The 20,091-nt window shown below is 38.9% G+C and overlaps 2 protein-coding genes across 5 annotated transcripts in view; one reads left to right on the top strand and one right to left on the bottom strand.

Moving 5' to 3' along the window:
- Nucleotides 1–20,091, bottom strand: part of LOC137198197 (adhesive plaque matrix protein-like) — a 122,652-nt gene that overhangs the window by 102,274 nt on the left and 287 nt on the right. The gene's annotated exons all lie outside the window — the stretch shown is intronic.
- LOC137198199 (protein MTSS 1-like) overlaps nucleotides 1,087–20,091 on the top strand; it is a 79,866-nt gene continuing 60,861 nt past the window's right edge. Inside the window, exons 1-3 of one of the 4 annotated variants that reach the window (XM_067611871.1) lie at nucleotides 1,087–1,670; nucleotides 12,209–12,270; nucleotides 13,896–13,969. In XM_067611871.1, coding sequence (XP_067467972.1) covers nucleotides 1,599–1,670; nucleotides 12,209–12,270; nucleotides 13,896–13,969 — 208 coding nt within the window. In that variant the 5' untranslated portion in view covers nucleotides 1,087–1,598. The remainder of the gene's footprint in view (nucleotides 1,671–12,208; nucleotides 12,271–13,895; nucleotides 13,970–20,091) is intronic. The other 3 variants (XM_067611866.1, XM_067611872.1, XM_067611868.1) reach the window with 3 other exon arrangements.

The following is a 20,091-nucleotide window of genomic DNA, read 5'->3' as shown; positions in this document are numbered from 1 at the left end:
ATTGGTTTCATACAATTTATGTAATAAAACATCTAAAAGTAAAAATCTCATCAGATGAGCTCAGAGGACTGTTATTGATTTTAGTATTTATCGTATGTATTTATTTTTAATAATTTGAATCTATCACACAGCTGATTCTACATTCCTGTAAATGGTTTATTTATTCTACTGCTGATTATTGGCTCCATATATTATTTTAATATTATTTTGGTGTCTGTGTGTTTTATTGTCTTGGTCTCCTGATTCTCAGTCTCCGTTCTTATTATTTAACCTGTCGAGACTGTAAATAAACTGACTTTAAATATTAAATATCCAGAATATATCTTAACAACAGCAACCTTTAAAAATAGTATTAAATATTAGTCAATATTTACTCAGCTAAGCATGATTTTTTCCCAGTATTCTTAGAAATAGAATCATTTAAAGTGAGTGATATTAATGATTTTACAAATCAACATTTTATTGTATTTTATTCTACAATATGTTATTTCAATTTATTTTTCTATTTTTGCACATTATAATTTTGGCTAAAGGTTCTTACTATGACACCTAAATATGTATTCTTATTTTTTATTTTGTCTTATTTGTCTCATGTTTCATTTTTCTTTCATTATTTGATGACATTTTATTTATTTTAAGACATTTGTGGTCACAAACTTCTCTTCTTCTTTCCTTTATTTTGAAGATTCCCAATATATTGAATTATTACAACTATTATTATTATTACTTTATATTTCATAAGTGGTCTCTGTGCTTATTGAACTCCAATTTGAAGGGGCGGGGCTACGAGCAGGATTTGTGACATCACAAACAGTTTGGAGCCAATCATGGTCCAGTATTTAACTGACACGAGTGTGATGTGGAAACTTGGAAGAATCCAGTGAACAAACACTGACAATGAACTTTACAGTGAAAGAGGAGACATCTTGTGTCTGACAGTTAAACTTGTGAAATTAATTTGTGAATTTGCATATTTATAGATTCTTTTTAATGAGGTACAAGGAGCAGATACAAGATAATTAAACTTTTTTTTAATGTAAAAACCATATCAGACACATGTAATTATCCAAAGTAGAGTATCTTATATACATATTAAATCATATCTTGAGGGGATTTTTCTTTAACAACAACAAAAAAAAAAGCTCCATCACCTGAGGGCGGGGCCAAGCTGCGGCGCGTCCACGGCTGCTCCTGCGCGCTCCCGGCTCTGGTCTCCTTCAGTCAGCGGCGGTGTGGAGCAGCTCGCTGGGCTGAAGTTAAATCTCTCCGGCTGTGTGTCGCTCGCTGTTTTTCTCTGCTGTCAGGCTCTTCTTCTTCTTCTTCTTCTTCTTCTTCCTCTTCTTCTCCAACATGCGTCTCCTGCTGCAGACATGGGATTCATCTCCTCTGACTGGAAACTAACTGCTGCTTCTGTCCGTGTCTGGCTCTCTATCAGCCGGGGAAACCCTGCAGCGCCAGTCTGAGCGGTTTTTTTTTTATCAACACCCTCCTCCTCCTCCTCCTTCTCTCTTTAATTCATTTGTTTCCTGACGCTTCATGTATGGACTCCAGCAGCTGTGAGTGAGACTGTTGGTAATTTCCTGTTCACGCAGCTGAAGATGGAGACGGTGATGGAGAGGGAGTGCAGCGCGCTGGGGGGGCTTTTCCAGACTGTCATAGGAGACATGAAGGTAACACGGTTATTTATTGCATCTGATTTGTTGATCAAAATCAATATTAACACACGTGAGATATGAAAGACAGGCAGATCCTGCAGGCTCCTGTTGCACAAAACCATAAAAAAAAAATCAGATTTATTGCAGCTTTATTGGAGATTTCCAGGCGTCATCATTAATTTGCTAATTATCCAGGAAGGAAGGGAGGAAGAGGAGGAGGAGGAGGAGGGAGGGAGAGGGTGTGTTCAGGCTCTGGAGCTTTATTTTTTAGATGCAGCTTTCTCTAAACATGACTTGAGCTTGTTAAACCAGTAACATCCTGATAAGCAAACACACTTACAGGCTATTAATTAATATATCGGGGTGAAGGAGAGTGATGAAGAGTGTGTTTCTTCTTCTTCTTCTTCTTCTTCTCTGAGCTTCTGCTGTCAGAAGGATGTTTGTGGATTTTTATTGATGTACATAAAAGAAGAAAAATCATGTTTAATAAGAATCTGTAGAAGAAAAAGATGTGAAATGTGGTTTTCAGCTGAAATTATTGGTCAGTTAATCAATAAGGCAATTATAACTATAACTATCAATAATTGATTCATCATTTATGTGACATTTGAAGCAAAAATGACCCAGTTTTACCTTTAAAATGTGAAGATTTGCTGCTTTTCTTTGTCTTATATGATAATAAACTGAATATCTGTCAGTTCTGGATACTGATAATAAAATATTACACAACACATGAAATAAACACATTATTATTATTATTATTATTATTATTTTGTAACAGCTGTGACACACTAACGTGCTGCTCTGGATGTTTAACAGTTGATAATAAACTTGTTTTGTTTTTAGTGGATAAACTACAGTTAATAAACGTGTCTTTGGTTTTGTTCTTGGACACGTTGATGATTTCCATCAGTGGGACTCTGGTTGGAGACGATGTCACCTCAGACTGTGATCGACAGTTTCTACTGTTCTTCTGACATTTTATAGACCAAATGATTCATTGAGAAGTTAATCGGCAGACTGATGATGAAAAGAATCATTAGTTGCAGCTTTAAATGGCATCAACTAAACATACGTGATGAACTTCAGATTAAAGCTGAAACTGTTGATTATTTCCTCTTTTTGTCTTATAGAAACATTGTTGACTCTGCAGTGATTGGATGAAGTAAATGTTTGGGTCAGTTTGTGGTTTAGACCTGGTTTTAGCTTTGAACTGGTTTTAATGGTTATATGCAGGTTATGGTTGATGGTTTTTGTTAAGAGTTGGACTCCAGTTTAGCCGCAGTGTCCTCGGAGGAGGGGAACCATGTAGCCCACAAACAATATGTCACAGCAACATTAAATCTGAAGCCTGAGTCAACAGACAGTAGATGAACTGACCTCCTCATCAGGAAACACAATATAAGCAGCCAAGTAGACCTGTGTGTGTGTGTGTGTGTGTGTGTGTGTGTGTGTGTGTGTGTGTGTGTGCAACATGAAGAATATCTTCTTAGTTAAAAACCTGCAAACATCACAAGCAAAGAAGCAGTAAACTGTAAACTCTTTGATTGTGTTTTTAAAATCCACAGACTGAAGAATCTCCTGCAACAACAAGGAGAAAGTTTAGAGTTTTAAAACATCCATGATTAGTTACGTGGTGGATTGAAACACAGTCTGCAGTTTTCTTCACCTTTGAGAGTTTGAGCAGTTAAAGTGCAGCAGAGTTCACCATCACTGTGCACAAACTCCTGAAATTAAATCACTTCTTCCACAAAGTCCTCCTGATGTTTTATCGTCCTGTTCTGTGTCTTTACGTTGCTGCGGCGCCGCCGCCGTGTTCAAACTGACGTAAATCATGTTGTTAAAAACAGTGTTGAAGCACAGCGAGATGATTCACTCCTCATCACTTCCGGCTCTGAGGCCCCTGAGGCCCCTGAGGCCCCGGGGCCCAGTAAGTCTGTGCATTAAGACGCCGTTGAGCCCTCACACACCTGTTTCCACGGTGACGTAATAACAGACAGGTGGTGACTAACAGGTGTAGTAGTTGGTTCACAGAGGGAGGTCTGGGAAAACTGCCACACCCTCCTCTTCTTCTTCTTTCTCCTATTTCTTCCTCTTCTTCCTCCATCTGCTCTTCCTTCAGACTCATTTCCCTCCTCTTCACCTGCATTTTTCTCCTCTTCCTCCTTCTCATCATCTTCTTTCTTTCCCTCCTCCTCTCTGGCTTCCTGCGCTGTCTTGATATTTTCCATTTTTGAATTCTTCTTCTCCTGTCCTTTACCTCCTCTTCCTCTTGTGTGTGATGAAGTACTTCTGGAAGGACTGACACTGTAAATCTGAGTGAAACTAGAGTAAGTTTAACACGTTTTTTGCTGAAAAAAGTACAAATGTAGATGTTATTTTCGTGTTTATGTGCTGGTTGAAACATCGTACTGAACGGCAGCCTGATGTTTTATTCATACACGTGACTCGCAGACATCCAGACGCAGGTTTTCCCTCCGTTAGCAGAACGAGTGTGTGGGTGGAAGAGCTTTTACTGTGTCACTGTGGAGGAGACTCCAGTCTGCTGCCTCTAATTGTCTTTTTTTTTGTCTGCGTGTTTGTACGCCGAGCCTGCAGAGACTCCTTAAAGCAGAATCTCATCCTTCATTTTAACCGAAGGAAAACAAATCGCTCGGTTAATGAAAGTCTGAACGCTTGTCTGTCACTAATAAGGAGCTTTGTTTTCTTAGAGATGATACGTGAAACAGTTTTAGCCTCTTAAAAAACCCACAACCTGGAGCTTCCTAAAACCTTTAAGAACCTGCTTCTGTACCAGGTTCTTCCTTCTGTTTCCTGTATTTTACAAAAGGGGAGATTTGTGCCATTAAAAAGTCAGACGCGGGGATGAATATGGCGTTTTTATTGGCTGTTTAGTAAGTGGTGGAAGGAAGCAGTTGTGGAAAAGACAACAGAAGTGGCACCGATATTGTAATCAGTTTTCTTTGGTGTTTATGTTGGGAACTGCGCAGGCTGGTTGGCAGCCGAGGTGAACATTGTGATCCTTATTTTTCTGGAACTTGTATTTTCATATCTCCTCCTAAGATTTTGTGCCATGAACGCATCACCAAAATGGGCGGAAAACAGTGGGAACAAAAGCAGAAAATAACTTAAAAAGTGCTTTTTGAGGTCACATCTGAGGTCTAATCTGATTAATATGAAGATTAAAAGATCGCTTAATGTCTTTGATACCTGTTAAACAGTTGCAACACTTTGGTTAAAGGGTTTATGATTAGTTTTATTATCGATATCGTTGTGGCTGGTTGAAGGTCAGCGAGGACCTCGGCCTGAAGGAGGAAAAACTTCTACAGGACTCCGATGTAAAAAATGATAAAAACAAGTATTTATTCCACAGTTTGTAGCATCTTCTTACAGGAGTATTCAAAGCCAAGTTCTACTAATCAGCAAACTGGACTACAGTAAGAAAACCACAGGTTGACCCCAGTAGATCTCTTAAAGTGACAGTAACCTACTTCACAGGAAGATTAAATAATGTTGCCTTTACAAAATATCACGCTTACATCAACGTCAATTAAACCAAATGATTATTAGCTGAACTTTAACAAATTACTATTACAAACTTATTCAATGACTTGTGAGTAATTTCAGTTAACATGAGTTGTTTAACACAATGTAGACTCCACTTATTCAATGACTTAAACATACATAAACATAACTTGGCTCTCACAATCGTTTTGTCTATAAAATGTCAGAAAGTGATGAAAAATGTTTGTTATTAGTTCTTAAAGCTCTTGGTTACAAAGATCAACAAACATCCAAAGATGCTCAGTTTACTGTCATTTATGACACAAGAAACTTCAATCAGCAAATATTTGCAATTTGTGCTTTAAAAAATGACTGATACGATTAGTTTATTATCAAAATAGAAGTTGATTAATCGATTAATTGACTTTACTCGTAGCTTTAAAGGGTTAGGGTTATTTTTCATAATAAGTCATAACTCAAAATCTGTTTAATTAGAGTCTAAAGTCATTTTAAAAATGCCCTTTTGTTATTTATAAGCTCATATTTGTCATTTCAGTCATTTTTTAAGCAAAAATTCACCAGTTCCGACATCTCGAATGTGAAGATTTGCTGGTTTTCTCAGTTTTCTACGACAGCAATTTGAATATATTTTGGGTTTTGAATGATCTGTAGCTGTAAAAAAGCACTTTGATATTCAATCTGTGTTGTCCACCATCTCTGTTGAGGGCTGGATGTATCTGCTCTGAAATGAGATTGACCTCCTACCCTCCTTTTGATTGAATCGAGTGTGTGAGATGTGTATCATCGCGGTCGTAGGAACCTTCTCGTTCTCATTTCCTCAACACAAAATATACATTTCCTCTGTGCAGGTCGGCTTCACCTGGACTCAGTGTTTTATTTATTCATGTTACGTATTGTATAAATGTGTGTGTGTGTGTGTGTGTGTGTGTGTGTGTGTGTTTCTGGCTGTGTGCTGTTCATCATCCACACTTCATTGTACTGGAGAAATTGAAGCAGACACATTACTGTTGATCCGTTTAAGTGGAACCGATCTGCATGTTTCTCCCTGGAGGAGAACCTGGCTCATCCTCTTATACTGTGAGCTGCTTTACACTGAGCTTCACATCTGCCTTTAAACTCTCTGTTATAATGTTCTTCTTCCTGTCAAATAGAAACTGAACTCAAGGTTTACAGTTGTTGGAACTTGCTCACAGCTGCTCTTTCAGTGTTTAAAGTCATTTTTGGATTCTAGGCAGACAGAAAAACACAGATCTGTGAGATAAACGTTTGTCTGATGTGTTAAACATCTTTTCATCCTGTTGTTATCATGTTTGTGTCCAATGTTCACTCTGCGTTTAGCTCTGCTTTGGTCTCCACCGTCTCCTGAGAAAAATATCTGGCTCATTAGCTGCTAAATTTCCTTGTTATCTTTCCTCTCCAGCTAGTTGCTAACTAGCTGTCTGCTGTTCAGTGCTGGGATGGTGGTGGTGTATACGACTGACTTATATGGAGGGTTGATGAGAGCCTGGAGACTCAACTATAAAGACTATAGCTGTGTCTCAAATCACATACTTCTGTTAGTACACTTTCATGTAGTACATTATATATTACTGGCGTAGTGCCCAAATTTTGACAGGGTAGTGTTGTCTCAAATCAAACACAGCCGTCATGCACTTACCAAAAAGCATTAGCTAGCATTTGCGTTATCGTTCGCGCTAACAAATCATTACAGACTGCTAAATTAACCCAAAAAACGTACTGATGGCTTATATCAGAAAACAGTTTAATGGCACTTAGTGGTAAACTCCAGTTTGGAAATGACTGTCTTACATGGGGGGTTGATGAGAGCCTGGAGACTCAACTGTAAAGACTGTAGCTGTGTCTCAAATCACATACTTTCACACTTTCATGTAGTAAACTACGTACACTTTATATTACTGGCGTAGTGTGTGAATTTCTACAGGGTAGTGTCGTCTCAAATCAAACACAGCCGTTGTGCACTTACCAGAAATGACGATCGCAGATTAGCATTAGCTAGCGTTAGCATTCACGTTATCGTTCGTTACCAAATCATTACAGACTGCTAAATTAACCCAAAAAACATACTGATGGCTTATATCCGACAACAGTATAGTGGTGCTTAGTGCTAAAAAACAGATGTATAACTTACATTTGTATAATGCGGCGATGTTCACCGTAGTTACAACGTACCCGACCGCCATTTCCAGGTTGAAAAGTGGTCCCTTCCCTTACGCTACGTAGCCAAGATGGCGACCATTGAGGGCAAGAAGTGTCCATAACTCCACATTCAACTTTTTGACCGTTTTGAGTGCACCATCCAGGTTTTCCATACGTCTCAGTGTGAACACACTTATGCACTCAAAATGTTAAGTGTAAGTACAGAATGTGAAGCAAATTTTAGATACGGCACGATTACATACAACGTCAACGGAAAGACACGATTAGATGCACATTCGTCAGGGTCGGGGCAAATTGATGCATCGAAATGTTTCAACTTTTATGAATCTACTTCATAAATGTAAAGAGATGAAGAGAAAAGTGGAACAAATTTGCTCTTTTGTGACCTCTTACAGGATAAACAGGTATAAAGAATGGATAAATGAATGGTTATATTAAAAAGATGAACAATAAATCTCTTCATTTCATTGAGATTAACAGCTGTCCAGCTAACAATAACTTCCTAGATTTAAAACAAAAAATGTTTGTGAGCGACTTACTATTCCTCAGATGATTGACAGGAAGCAGAGTGTACTGTGATGTATTGCAGCACTGATATTTAAACAGTAAACTCATAGACAGACATTTAAAACAATGATATTTGTGTTTAAAAACACTTTCTAAACTGTGTCGAACATCTGTAAAGTTACCCGAGGCTGAGCTAAAATAATCCTCGTCTCTTTATTTTGGGGCGCTGCTACTGAAACTGGTGTATCGAGATCGCCATGGAAACGTCAGACTGGGCAGCTTCATTGGCTTTGGTACTTTGGCCAAATGGGTCACTTTGTCTTTTCTGGGGTATTTTTTTCCTGTGAGACTGTTTGTTGGCATCGACTCACCGGCTGATGTGAATCTTTTTCTGCTCTGTTCAGCGTTTTCAGCTCTGATGTGTTTATTATCTGACATCAGGTGGAGTTTTGTTAGTTTTTAAAAGGTGAAATCTACTAAACGTCGGTGGTTAGATTTAGTTCATCTCAGATACAGAGTTACATCCTCGGGTGGAGTCCAACTCTCTTTGTATAGAAGAAAGGAAGGAAGAATATTCTGTCATTTCCTCTGATTTTATTTACATTAAACACCACAGAGAAACACAATCATGCTGAAGTTTGAGGAGCTGGAGTCAGATTTGTGTTTTTATCTCACACCAGCAGCGATAAAGAAGAAGCAAACAGGGATGTCTTGGTTTTAAAGCCTGTTCAGTCGTTCACAGAGCCAAACAAACAGAGATGGATTCCTGAAGGACCAGCAGGCTGCTGCTGCTGCTGCTGCCTCCGGTTGTTGCCACGGTGACAATTTATGTCCTCGGTGACTGATAGATGCAGCGGCCCTGCCCTCGCCTCGGTGTGTGTGTGTGTGTGTGTGTGTCAGAGAGTGAGAGAGAGAGGATGAGATGTGTGTGTATATACAGTATAATAAAAAAGAGATGATAAATGAGTAATAAAGAGCAGAGAGATGAAACGGTAGAGCATAAGAATAATGAAAGGTGTGTGTGTGTGTGTGATGAATGATGTGATGAAGGAGAGAAACAAAGAAAGCAAATGTATGACAGAAAAAAAAAATGTGTGTGTGTGTGTTTGGGTGAGGATGCACGCACGTGTGACCCCTCCCCTCCCCACAAGCCCTTCTTCTCCTTGTCTGAAGCCCCTCTGCAGCAGCAGCAGCAGCAGCAGTAGCAGCACCAGCGTTACCATAGCAACGGTAGTCAGGCGATGACGCTGGCTTCACAAACAGAACAAGGCTGAACACACCCTGCTCGGCTGCACTGTTACAGAGAGGAATGACGCTGACGACAGACGGCACACCTACAACGTGCAGCTGATTTCTAAAAGAGCAGAGAGCTGAAATGTTGATACAAACACCTGCACAGTATAATACAGTATAATATAATACAGTATAATATAATATAAGATAATACCAGCAGTCACAATAACAGTCTCAGAATGATCATAGAGCTGTTCAGTCACTGTCAGGCTGCACGAATACAAAAACGTTCTGAATTAAAGACATTTTTGGACATTTGTGGAGCTGCAAAGATTAATCGATCAGTCGCCAACCATCAATTAATTATTCTGAGTCATTTTTTAAGAAGCAGATTTCCAAATCCTCTGATTCCAGCTTCTCAAATGTGAATATTTCCTGGTTTCTTTAGTTTTCTATGACAGTAAACTGAATATCTTTGGGTTGTGGATAAAAACGAGACATGTGAGGACGTCAGCTTTGGCTTTTGGAAACGGTGATCGACACTGTTCACCGTTTTCTGACATTTTTACGAACCAAACAACTAATCGAGATAATAATCAACAGATTAATAGATATATAATCATTAGTTGCAGCCTTACATGTTCGTCTGTATAATGTGAGGTTATAGCTAGCAGCCAGTTAGCTTAGCTTAGCATAAAGAAACAGGAGGAAACAACAACGAAAGTAACAAAACGCACCTCTAAAGCTCACTAATTAACACAATATAACTCTTTGTTTAAAGCATATAAAAAAAACACATTGTAAAAATGACAAGTTGTGTTTTTGGTTGAGTCTTTCCCGGTTGCCTAGCAACCCGACAGTGACGCCATTACTCCGATATGAAGCTGTAGCCTCATAACTTGCTGTACAGACTTGCCTCCGTGTTCTCGCTGTTGCTGGCAGTGCACTTGTGAGATTGTTGTTATCACAGTTTCGTTATTGTCTTTACGAGCGTAACCATGGTGACACTAACAGACTGTCGTTAACGTGACGTTGTTTTGCTCCTCGTGTGTCGCTTTCACTGGGCGGACGAGGTGTAAGTAACGAGTGTGTTACCTTTGTCACGCTAATGTCAGTAAGTGAACTATATTTTTATAGCACCTTTCAAAACCAGATACAAAGTACAAATAAAAGTGAAATAAAAACAAACAATAATAAATAATGTAGGGCCGCAACTCACCATTATTTTCATTATGGATTAAGCTCGAGGTGACGTCATGAAATGTCTTCTTTTATCCATAACTCAAAGATAATCAGTTTACTGCCACAGAGAAAAATATTCACATTTCAGGAGCTGAAACCAGAGAATTTTGACTTTTTTTTCTTAAAAAATGACTTCAAACAATTAATAAAATATCAAAATAGTTGGTGGTGTTGTATTGTAAAGTAATTCTGCATGTTACTGTATAAATACACTACATAAAATCTGTACTAATCTGTTTTAAACACAAAGACATAAAGTGTGTTTTTAATCGAAGGCTTCTTGTAGGATTTTCTAATGTGGGTTTAAACTATATTTCATTTAAATTCGTTACAGATATTCTCAGTCTAGACGAGAGAATCCAGTGAGTGAAGATGCTTCAGATCTTTAGCTGCAGTAAAAAAAAAAAAAAAAAAAAAAGCCCCACCCTCCCCGAAAACACCAGGAGACTCCCGCTGACATTAGAAGTGCTCCCCAGTTTCTTCTTCTGTCTTTGTGTGTTAGTCTGCAGCAGCGTTACTGCACTGCAGTCTGTGTATCTGTCTCATATCAGACCCGGTCTGCGGACTAACTGTATTTGCATGCCTGCGGGTGTTTGTTTGGACTCCTCGTAGACAGTCTGGGGTGGGAGGAGGGGCGGGGGGGGGGGGGGGCGTATAGATTGACTGTATTGATTTGTCTCCTTGTTGTCTGTTGATCATCTGATGCTCTGAATTGATGTGTTTTGACTAAAGAGAAGAGACAGGAGGATGTTTTCTGTTTTGCTGTTGAATGTTGAATGAACATTAATATGAAATGAAACTGAAAAACTTTTTAAATATTTCTGTCTCATAACTGTCTGTAAACTGTGTCAGTTTTATGGAGACTGTTTATAAGTTAGATGTCAGATGACTGGATTACGTTACTGTTGCTGCTGTTTTTACTGAGCGCTTTGCACCTACAAGCTGGAATAATATGCAGAACAATCTAAAGCTTACTTCTATTTATCATTTAATTTTTTAATTGAATTCTTTATGGCTTCCAGCTGTTTGTATTTGCTCTTAAGGTTTCATTATTTTACTGATTTGACTCTTTATTGCCATTTTTATCAAATGTTCCACATCTGTCTTTTGATGCCTTGGATCTTTTATATATATATTTTTTTATTCGGCTACATTATGAATGAGTCTCTATCTCAGTGTGTCTCTGAGGTGAAATAAAGATTATGATAAATAAAAAGTTGATGGAGCAACACAGCTGATATGTTAGCTTCCTCTATTTTGGACTTCCTGCTGTTTTGCACAGATTTGCAGGTCAAAGTTCACTAAATGTGAACTCAATGATTTACTTCACTCAAGCAAACGATCCACTGATCGCAGTGATCCCATCAAAATAAATAAAAAATAAATCAACACAAAATGTTGTCGTTTGAAGCTCCGTTGGCTCCTTTATTAGCGCAGATACTGACGTTATTAACCAGATCAGGACGCGCTCGATCCATAATGAGCACTGTTTCAGTATATTTGTGAAATTGTGAAATGAAAGTACAACAACACAACTGTATAAACTTTCTAGAATGATTAAATTAAAGTTGAAGTGTCGTTTGGGGCTGAAGACTACAAGTTTGAAAATGAAAATGTTGCTCCTCATCGTTAGCCTGCTGGAGGCTAACAGCTCCAGGCTACGTTAGCCGCTACTAGCATAACACAGCTGAATCTCAGACCCAGCTGCTGGTGGTTAAGTTGCATTGTGGGTAATAGTTTTAAAGAAGTAGAATGATTTTGACCCTTTCAGCAGTGTTACAGGAGTACGATGCTTAAAGTTTAAACACTTTTAATAGTTTTGACTGTAAATCCTTCATCAACTTGATATTTCTCCTCTTCCTCCTCAGGGCAGTTACCCCGTCTGGGACGACTTCGTCAGCAAGGCCAGCAAACTGCAGTCACAGCTCAGGTAAGACACACACACACATGTTGTTGAAAGATATGTCTCTATTTTTTAAAGCATCATTTTTGGTTCTGAAACTCAGATCATTTAAATGATACTCTTCCATAAACCTTGTGTACAATCCCAGACTCCTCCATCACACTGTTTATTACTGCACTCCAATCAATGAAATCACTATTTTCCATGAGATTAGAATCTTCCAGAGCCAGAAGGAACAAAATGTTGGAATAATTAAACACAGAAAGCAGTTTTTTAGCTGTTAGCATAGCGATATATTGAGTTTATGGAGAATTTGACCAATAAATGTTGGCGTAAGCGCTGTTTTTCAGGGTTAAAGAACATTAGGGTCTTATTTAGAGCTGCAACGTTTAGTCAGTTAATTGATCAACTATTTTTATAATCAAATAATTGTTTCAGAATGTCTTTTTTTTTTTTTTTTTTAACAAAAATGGCAAATATTTGCTGGTTTCAGCTCCTCAAATGTGATAATTTAATGCTTTTCTTTGTCATTATCAATCAATTAATTGAGAAAATAATCAGCAATTTAATTAATAACAAAAATATTATTATTGTTAGTTGCAGCCCAAATCGTATTTCTTCCCATATGAGTGTTGTTGAGGATTTTGATCATCATTAGTCATCGTTTTGGGGTTTAATAAGCAGTAAATCTAAACTCCAGCCTTCAAACCTGTACCTGAAGTTTCAGATGCTTCATTTATTTACTACTCTGCAGATTCACGACAGTAAACACTGTAAAAAGTAAACGACACACAGGTGCAACACAAACACACACATGTTGAAACTCTGAGTAACCGGAGCTCATGAAAATCCAATCAGTCTGCTTCATTAAGTGTTTAAATGTCAGGTTCACCTCTCCTTCCCTCCGTCACCTCGTCCCCGAAACTCTGGTTCAGTAGATCCACAAACACACACACACACACACACACACACACACACACACACACACACACACACACACACACTCACACACACACACACGTGCACGACTCAATTAACCTTCCACGACTGGCAGAGATTAATGATGCCACCATAAAGTCATTATCAGTGAGATGCATCAGCAGCAGCCTCCAGAGATTCTGCACCGGGCCAGAGGTCACCAGAGGTCACCAGAGGTCACCAGAGGTCTAAAGCTGATTACAAACACCCTGACTGCACCCTTCCTCCTCCTCCTCTTCCTCCCCCTCCTCCTCCTACCTTGCGTCTGCACCTTCAATGTTTATTTTACAGTTCAGACGCTGCTTATGTAGCTGAGATTAAATGACCGTATTAATAAAGGTTGCATATATTTGACATGACTATAACATAACGTATCATTTTAAATTGATTCCCAGCAAACAGTTGCTTTCAGTTCATTGTATTACAGCATGAAATCAACTCACAGTCACTTAAGATTAGCTTGAAAAGGTCATTCAGCATCCAAAACATTGATTTGTTTTGTCAGTTACCTTCTGGTCATGTGACGTTTTGTTTATGTCTCAAATGTTTAAAGTTAGAACTTGCTTCAACTCACCAGCCTGACGTTACTTTTCCTCAACGTCTCTGCTGAAAAGATAAAAACCAAAACAACTATTTTCCTCCTGAACCAAACCTTCCTCCGCTGTGTCTCCCAGGACGACGGTGGTGGCGGTCGCAGCCTTCCTGGACGCCTTTCAGAAGGTGGCCGACCTGGCGACCAACAGCCGAGGTAAGAAGGAAACGTCTGTGAGTCTTTATGTGCTGATGTTTCGTTCAGGTTCATATCAAGAGTGTTTTTCTTTGGGTTGTGAAGTTTGACAGCTGACATTCTGTTGTGATGAAGATGAATAGATGCTGGAAAGTTGTTGATGTAACTTCTTCTGTGGTCTCGAGCTGCAGCTCGTGTCAGAAGTTGAACATTTGGAAAGTCTAGAAGAGACATGAGGTTTAATGACTCTGTATACTGTGAAACACAGAGATTTATCTGGTGAACTTGTTTGGAAAAGACTTGAATGTAACAGACGTTCATTTATATGTAAAAGTTCTGCAGGTTTAAGCAGGTTCAGCTTTGAGTTTTGGTTCATTTTCATCCACTTCTTTATCTGCATTTCAACAACTGATACAAATATTTCGCAGAAAAGTTGTCTTGACTGTTGTGGAAACGTTGGTGTGTTAATGAAGAGGAAATGTGACATCAATGGAAACAGACTCGGTGAATAAATCATGAAACTTGTGACTTAAACGTCCACTGAAGAGACAAAAATATTCATACATACAACAAACATAAATACCATAAATCCATCATGTCTTCTTCATGGTTTTTGATCATTAGATGTTTGGTTTAATGGAACCGAACTAGAGCTGGAAAATATATCGATATTACATCAGTATCATGATATCAGACTATATATGGTCTCAGATTTTGGATATTATAATATAATGATATGGTTTTAGTGCTTGAAAGGCTGCATTACAGGAAATGATGTCATGACTGTTGTGGCTGTTCTGTTACTCAGTCATAATATCCACATTACTGATGATTATTTATCAATACTCACAATATTGATGTCCAGATATTTGGTCAAAAATATTGTGATATTCTTGATGGAAACCTGCATTATTTCATATTTATCTTTTTTTGATTTTCTAGATTTGAAATGAGAAACATGTTGAGTGTGAATCACTGGAGAATATAAAGATTTAGATTTATTTCTTCTAGTGTTGTAAACGTTGAATTGATGTGAAATATTAAATATATATTAGTACAGACTGAGGAAGGAAGCAAATACACAACGACATGTTGTGAATTCAACCTTTAATTGGACACCAACCCTGAACCTGTAAGACAACAACTTAATATAACAATAATATAAAGTTAATATTTAGGGATAATATGTCAATATCGTGTCAACAGCTTCACCGATTGGTCGCCAGAAGAATCAATGATTCTTACAGCTGCAGTGACAGTAAAATAATCTGCAACCAGTTTAATAATCAATGAATCATCTCTCCACTGTCAGCTGATCATTTATGAGGATTTGCTGCTTTTCTTAGATGATGATGTGACAGTAAAACTGTTGTAATTTAATGACATCACTTTTATTTTCTTGACATTTTATCAGTTAAATGATTCATGGATTTATTGAGGAAATAACAGATGAGTTGATAATCAGTATTAGAAACAGCAGCAGCTTATTCTGTCTTGTTATTGCTGTGGAGCAGTTTGCACCTTCCTCCAGCGGTTTGTAGTTTTGCATTATTGACGAGTGATCAGAGGTGGCCGTCTCTCCCCGATCACTGGACGGGAACGTCGATGGAGGTCGGCCTCCTGGATGGATTAGATGAAGCAGCTCGGGCTGCTTCTGTATGTGTTTGTTTAATGAACGTAACTCTGATTCAGTGTTTATCTGACTGGTCGCCTCTCCAGGTTTTCATGGAGCTTTATCTTAAAGGTTGACTGTGTGTGTGTGTGTGTGTGTGTGTGTGTGTGTGTGTGTGTTGGATGTAGGCCAGCTTCCTGTCGAGGCGACTCACTGTCACAATGACAACAGTAGCTGAGGAAACAATCAGTCACCGCCGCGATGATTCTAGGGCTCTAGGTCACAGCCGCTCTGTAATTGACTCTGCGTGTGTGTGTGTGTGTGTGTGTGTGTGTGTGTGTGTGTGTGTGTGTGTGTGTGTGTGTGTGTGTGTGTGTGTGTGTTTGTGTGTGTGTGTGTGTGTGTGTGTTACACCTGGAACAGCGTGCAGAATTACTGGTTTCTCTCAGCGACTGTTGGGACAATTAGAGGTTTTGTGGAGACACACCCCGCTGAGCCCGACTTCCTCCACTGACCCTCAGAAACAAACTTCTTCTTATTTATTGATATCTGATTTAAAAACTGTATTTTTATATATAAAAAAAGAATCTAAAAGAATCCTGAAACTCTAAGATCAGGCTCAGCATCACTGCATCGCTACTTAACAACATCATATGAACAAAAATCTCCATCTCACTCACACATTTGTGTAAAAGCAGCTTGAGGTCGTTTATAGGCGAGAAAACCAAACTCCAGTCTGTTCAGAAACGTGAGACAGACGCTCAGAACAGCTGATCATAGAGCTGCTAGAGGTCAGAAACTCCGCAGGCTGCCTTTAAGCATGATCGATCACATGATCCAGGCTCTCACATGTGAGGATTTACTGCTTTTCTGTCTTTATATGAATATATAAATAATGTCACTGTTGGTCACATATTAAAGGCATTTTTTTTCACCATTTCTTAACATGTTATAGACTAAGTGATTAATCGATAATGCTATTATAATGAAGGTGCAGCTATATGTTGCTATGATACGCTGTTATGTTTAAGTGCTACTATTGAACCAGGAGATATCAGTTTTCTGTGGTTAAAAAGCTTGTGAGCAGTGAGCAAGAGAAGAAAATGACAGTTCAGCTCTCACTGATGTGTTTTTTTGTGAAATATTGAATTGAAGAGGTTATTTTTACCCATAATCCAGTCTGCTCAGTTACATTTCTTTTATAATTCTACTGTAGGAAAAGACAGAAATAAAGGTGAAGCTCAGAGTCAAAATGGCTGATTAGAAGGAGCTTTAAAAAATGAGCAGAGAGACGTTGATACAGTAGAGGAATGAGAGGAGGAGGAGGAGGAAGACGGAGGGCAGATGGTGATGGAGAGAGAGAGAGAGAGGGATGGTGAAAAGATGGATGGATGGATGGATGGATGGAGGGGGAGGGGGGGGGGGGTTGTTGGCTGTCATGTCCAGCCGACTGCTGCTGGTGCTCATAGCAACCACATGGAAATCAGTGCAGGACTCAGTCTGAGCAGCAGAACCAGTATCACCCTGTTCATCCGCTGCTTCTTATCTACCGTAAATCCTCTAATAGCCTCTTTATTTGGAAAAAAATTGGCTTTTATTGCTAAGTTCCTCTGTTTCCAGGTTAATGTGAACTCAACACCGTCTCCATGTTTACCTGCAGTCTGGATACATTAAGGAGAAGCTTCAGAACATAATAATTACCACTAATTAATTACACATTGAATGCTAAGCTAACGTGAATGAAATTCTGCCCACAAATTGAAGGCTGGAAGACTTTTAATGTGCAAAATGTGTTGTTGTGTTGAGTTTAATGTGTCAGTGAGATGTTTAGAGCTGCAACCATTAGTTGTTTAATCGATTAATCGCCAACTATTTTGATGATTAATCGTTTTTAGTCATTTTTTTTAAGAAGAAAATGTCCAAATTCTCTGATTCCAGCCTCTTAAATGTGAATATTTTCTGGTTTCTTTAGTCCTTTATGATAATAAACTGAATATCTTTGTGTTACGTTGAGCTTTTAGAAACACTGATTGACATTTTTCACCGTTTTCTGACATTTTAACTAATTGATTAATCAAGAAACTAACAGACAGATGAATGGATAGTTACAGCTCTGGAGATGTTGTAGAAGTAATTAAATCCCTCTCAGTGTTTTTATCAGTTTAGTTTTGACTCCGGCTGAAATGATGATCACAGTTGTTGTTGAAATCATGAATATTGATCATAATTGTTCATCCATCATCATTTAAACCTTCACTTTCAAACTTTACTTTAATAAACATACGGATAGTTTGTTTTCAGATGTATAAATCAACCAATGAATGAACAGTTTGAGACTGTCAGAAATGATTTGAATGTAGATGTAGCTTCTACTATAAACACAGAAGACAAAAGTGTCATAAAAATGTAAAAGTGAACAAACAAAAACACAAAAAGTGAGTTTATTCTCCTGCAACAGGAACTTTTTTTTTTTTGTGTGTGATTGTGAGCGCTGACACGAGGAAAAAAATGCAAACACTGATTCTAAAGTGGAGCATCGCTATCTTATCGTCTCCAAAACACACACACACACACACACAACACACACACACAGAAACAACACACACACACACACACACACACACACACACACACACACACACACAGAAACAACACACACACACACACACACTATGGAGATGAGACGCAGCGGGTGTCCTCCTCGCTCTACCTGACTCTCTTATTGTGTGTGTGTGTGTGTGTGTGTGTGTGTGTGTGTGTTGGTCCGTGGTTACCATAGCAACCTGCTGCCTGCCAGGGAGGATTTCGTCCTTAAAGGGCCCGGTGAGCGCCGCTGCCACCGCCGCTTTTGGCAGGACCGCGTCAATATGTCAACACCTGGTAACTGTGTCAGACAGAGGAAGAGGAGGAGGAGGAAGAGGAGGAACAAAAGCAGAGAGATGAAGGCAAGAGGATGGGAGGAGATTTAAAAAAAAAAAAAAAGGGTGACTAGAAAGTAAAAGGACAGGTAGGAGAGGAAGTTCAGGGAAAGGAAGTGGATGTGTTAAAAGAATAAAAGTAGAACAAATAAAGGAGAGAACAGTGGATGATGAGAGGAAGAAGAGGAGAGATTAAAGGAGAAATGAAGGGAGAAAGGAGGAAAAGGAGACGAGGAAGGAGGAGAATAAAAAAGATAAAAGCGGCTTTCCATTTCTCGCTTCTGTCACTCATCTCTTCCTCCTCGTCTTCGTCCTCGCTCATCACAACAAACAATACAAGAGAGATTTTAGGAATGAATCAGGGATGAGGTCCGATAGACTGTTCCATGTTGCATCCGGATGTGGGAGTGGAAAGAGAGGAGGAAGAGGAGGAAAAGAGGAGGTAGAAGAGGATGAAGAGGCTGCTAATGAATAATTTGATCATTGTTTCATCTGCCGATTATTTCTCCTCGATTAATCATTTTTGTCTAAAAAATTCACACTTTAAAAGTTTTTTTTTAAATTATCTGTCACATATGAAACATTTGAGGAGCTGAGAGGAGGTGAACAAAGAGATGATGAAGGCAGGAGAAGGAGCAGGAATATTATACAAGACATGAAAATATATTTGTGAGAAATTTCCTTGATGATGTGTTCGTGTGCTGCTGGGAAAATTCACTATCGGAGACTCTTAAATGCGAGAACCATCTTTACATTTTCCAGAATGTAAATTTTTGTCGTCTCACCTTGAAAAGTACTTTAACATCATTAAAACAACATCTGGAAAGTTTGTGAAAAATCCTTGAAACCGACGATCCAGACGAGAGCAGAAACAGTATTTTATAACACCTCGAATTCATCCGCTCAGCGACTGTCTGTCGGCCGCAATAAAACCGAGTGGATCTTTAATATTCCCAGTTCGGTCATGTGCTGTCTCGGAGCTTCCGTGTCCCATCAACAGTCCGACCGCTGGCTGTAAAAACTCTTGTAATTTATAGTCCGCAAAAGCTCTTTAAAGGCCAGATGTTGTTTTTCGATTTTTAAAACGTTCCCAACATGTCGTGGCGGTTTGCGGTTGAGCTGAGGGAGCCGAGCTGCTGTATATGATGAGCTGCTGCAGGAGAAAATGGTCCTACTGGTCGTCTTGAGTTGTAAGTTGGTGCTCCCAGTAAAGACAAACATCAGCTTCATCTTGAGTTATGACTACATCTGCTTTATTATAACATGAATCAACCAAAACTGCGACACAACCCTCATTTAAGCAGGTAAATGTTGCCAAGAAGTATGTTGACCCCTGAACTTTACGCCTTCATGTGACAGTAAAACCAGGGCTCTAACAGCCTTCATACTGGTTTATAGTTCATCCCAAAGGTGTTGGATGTGGTTCAGGTTATGGATCTGTGCAGGTCAGTTAAGTTCTTCCACACAAAACAGGAGGAAAAGTCTTTCTTTATGGATGTGGCTTTGTGCGTGAGGGCATGTTGAAACAGGAAAGAGATGTGGAAACTAGAGGGCCGTCCGGCTTTTTACACCAAACTTTGCCCATTTAGTTTAGTTTGTTTGAGTTGGCGTGA

Source organism: Thunnus thynnus, chromosome 15, assembly GCF_963924715.1.
Source record: "Thunnus thynnus chromosome 15, fThuThy2.1, whole genome shotgun sequence".
Lineage (NCBI taxonomy): Eukaryota > Metazoa > Chordata > Actinopteri > Scombriformes > Scombridae > Thunnus > Thunnus thynnus.
This window is presented reverse-complemented; position numbering and strand designations above follow the sequence as displayed.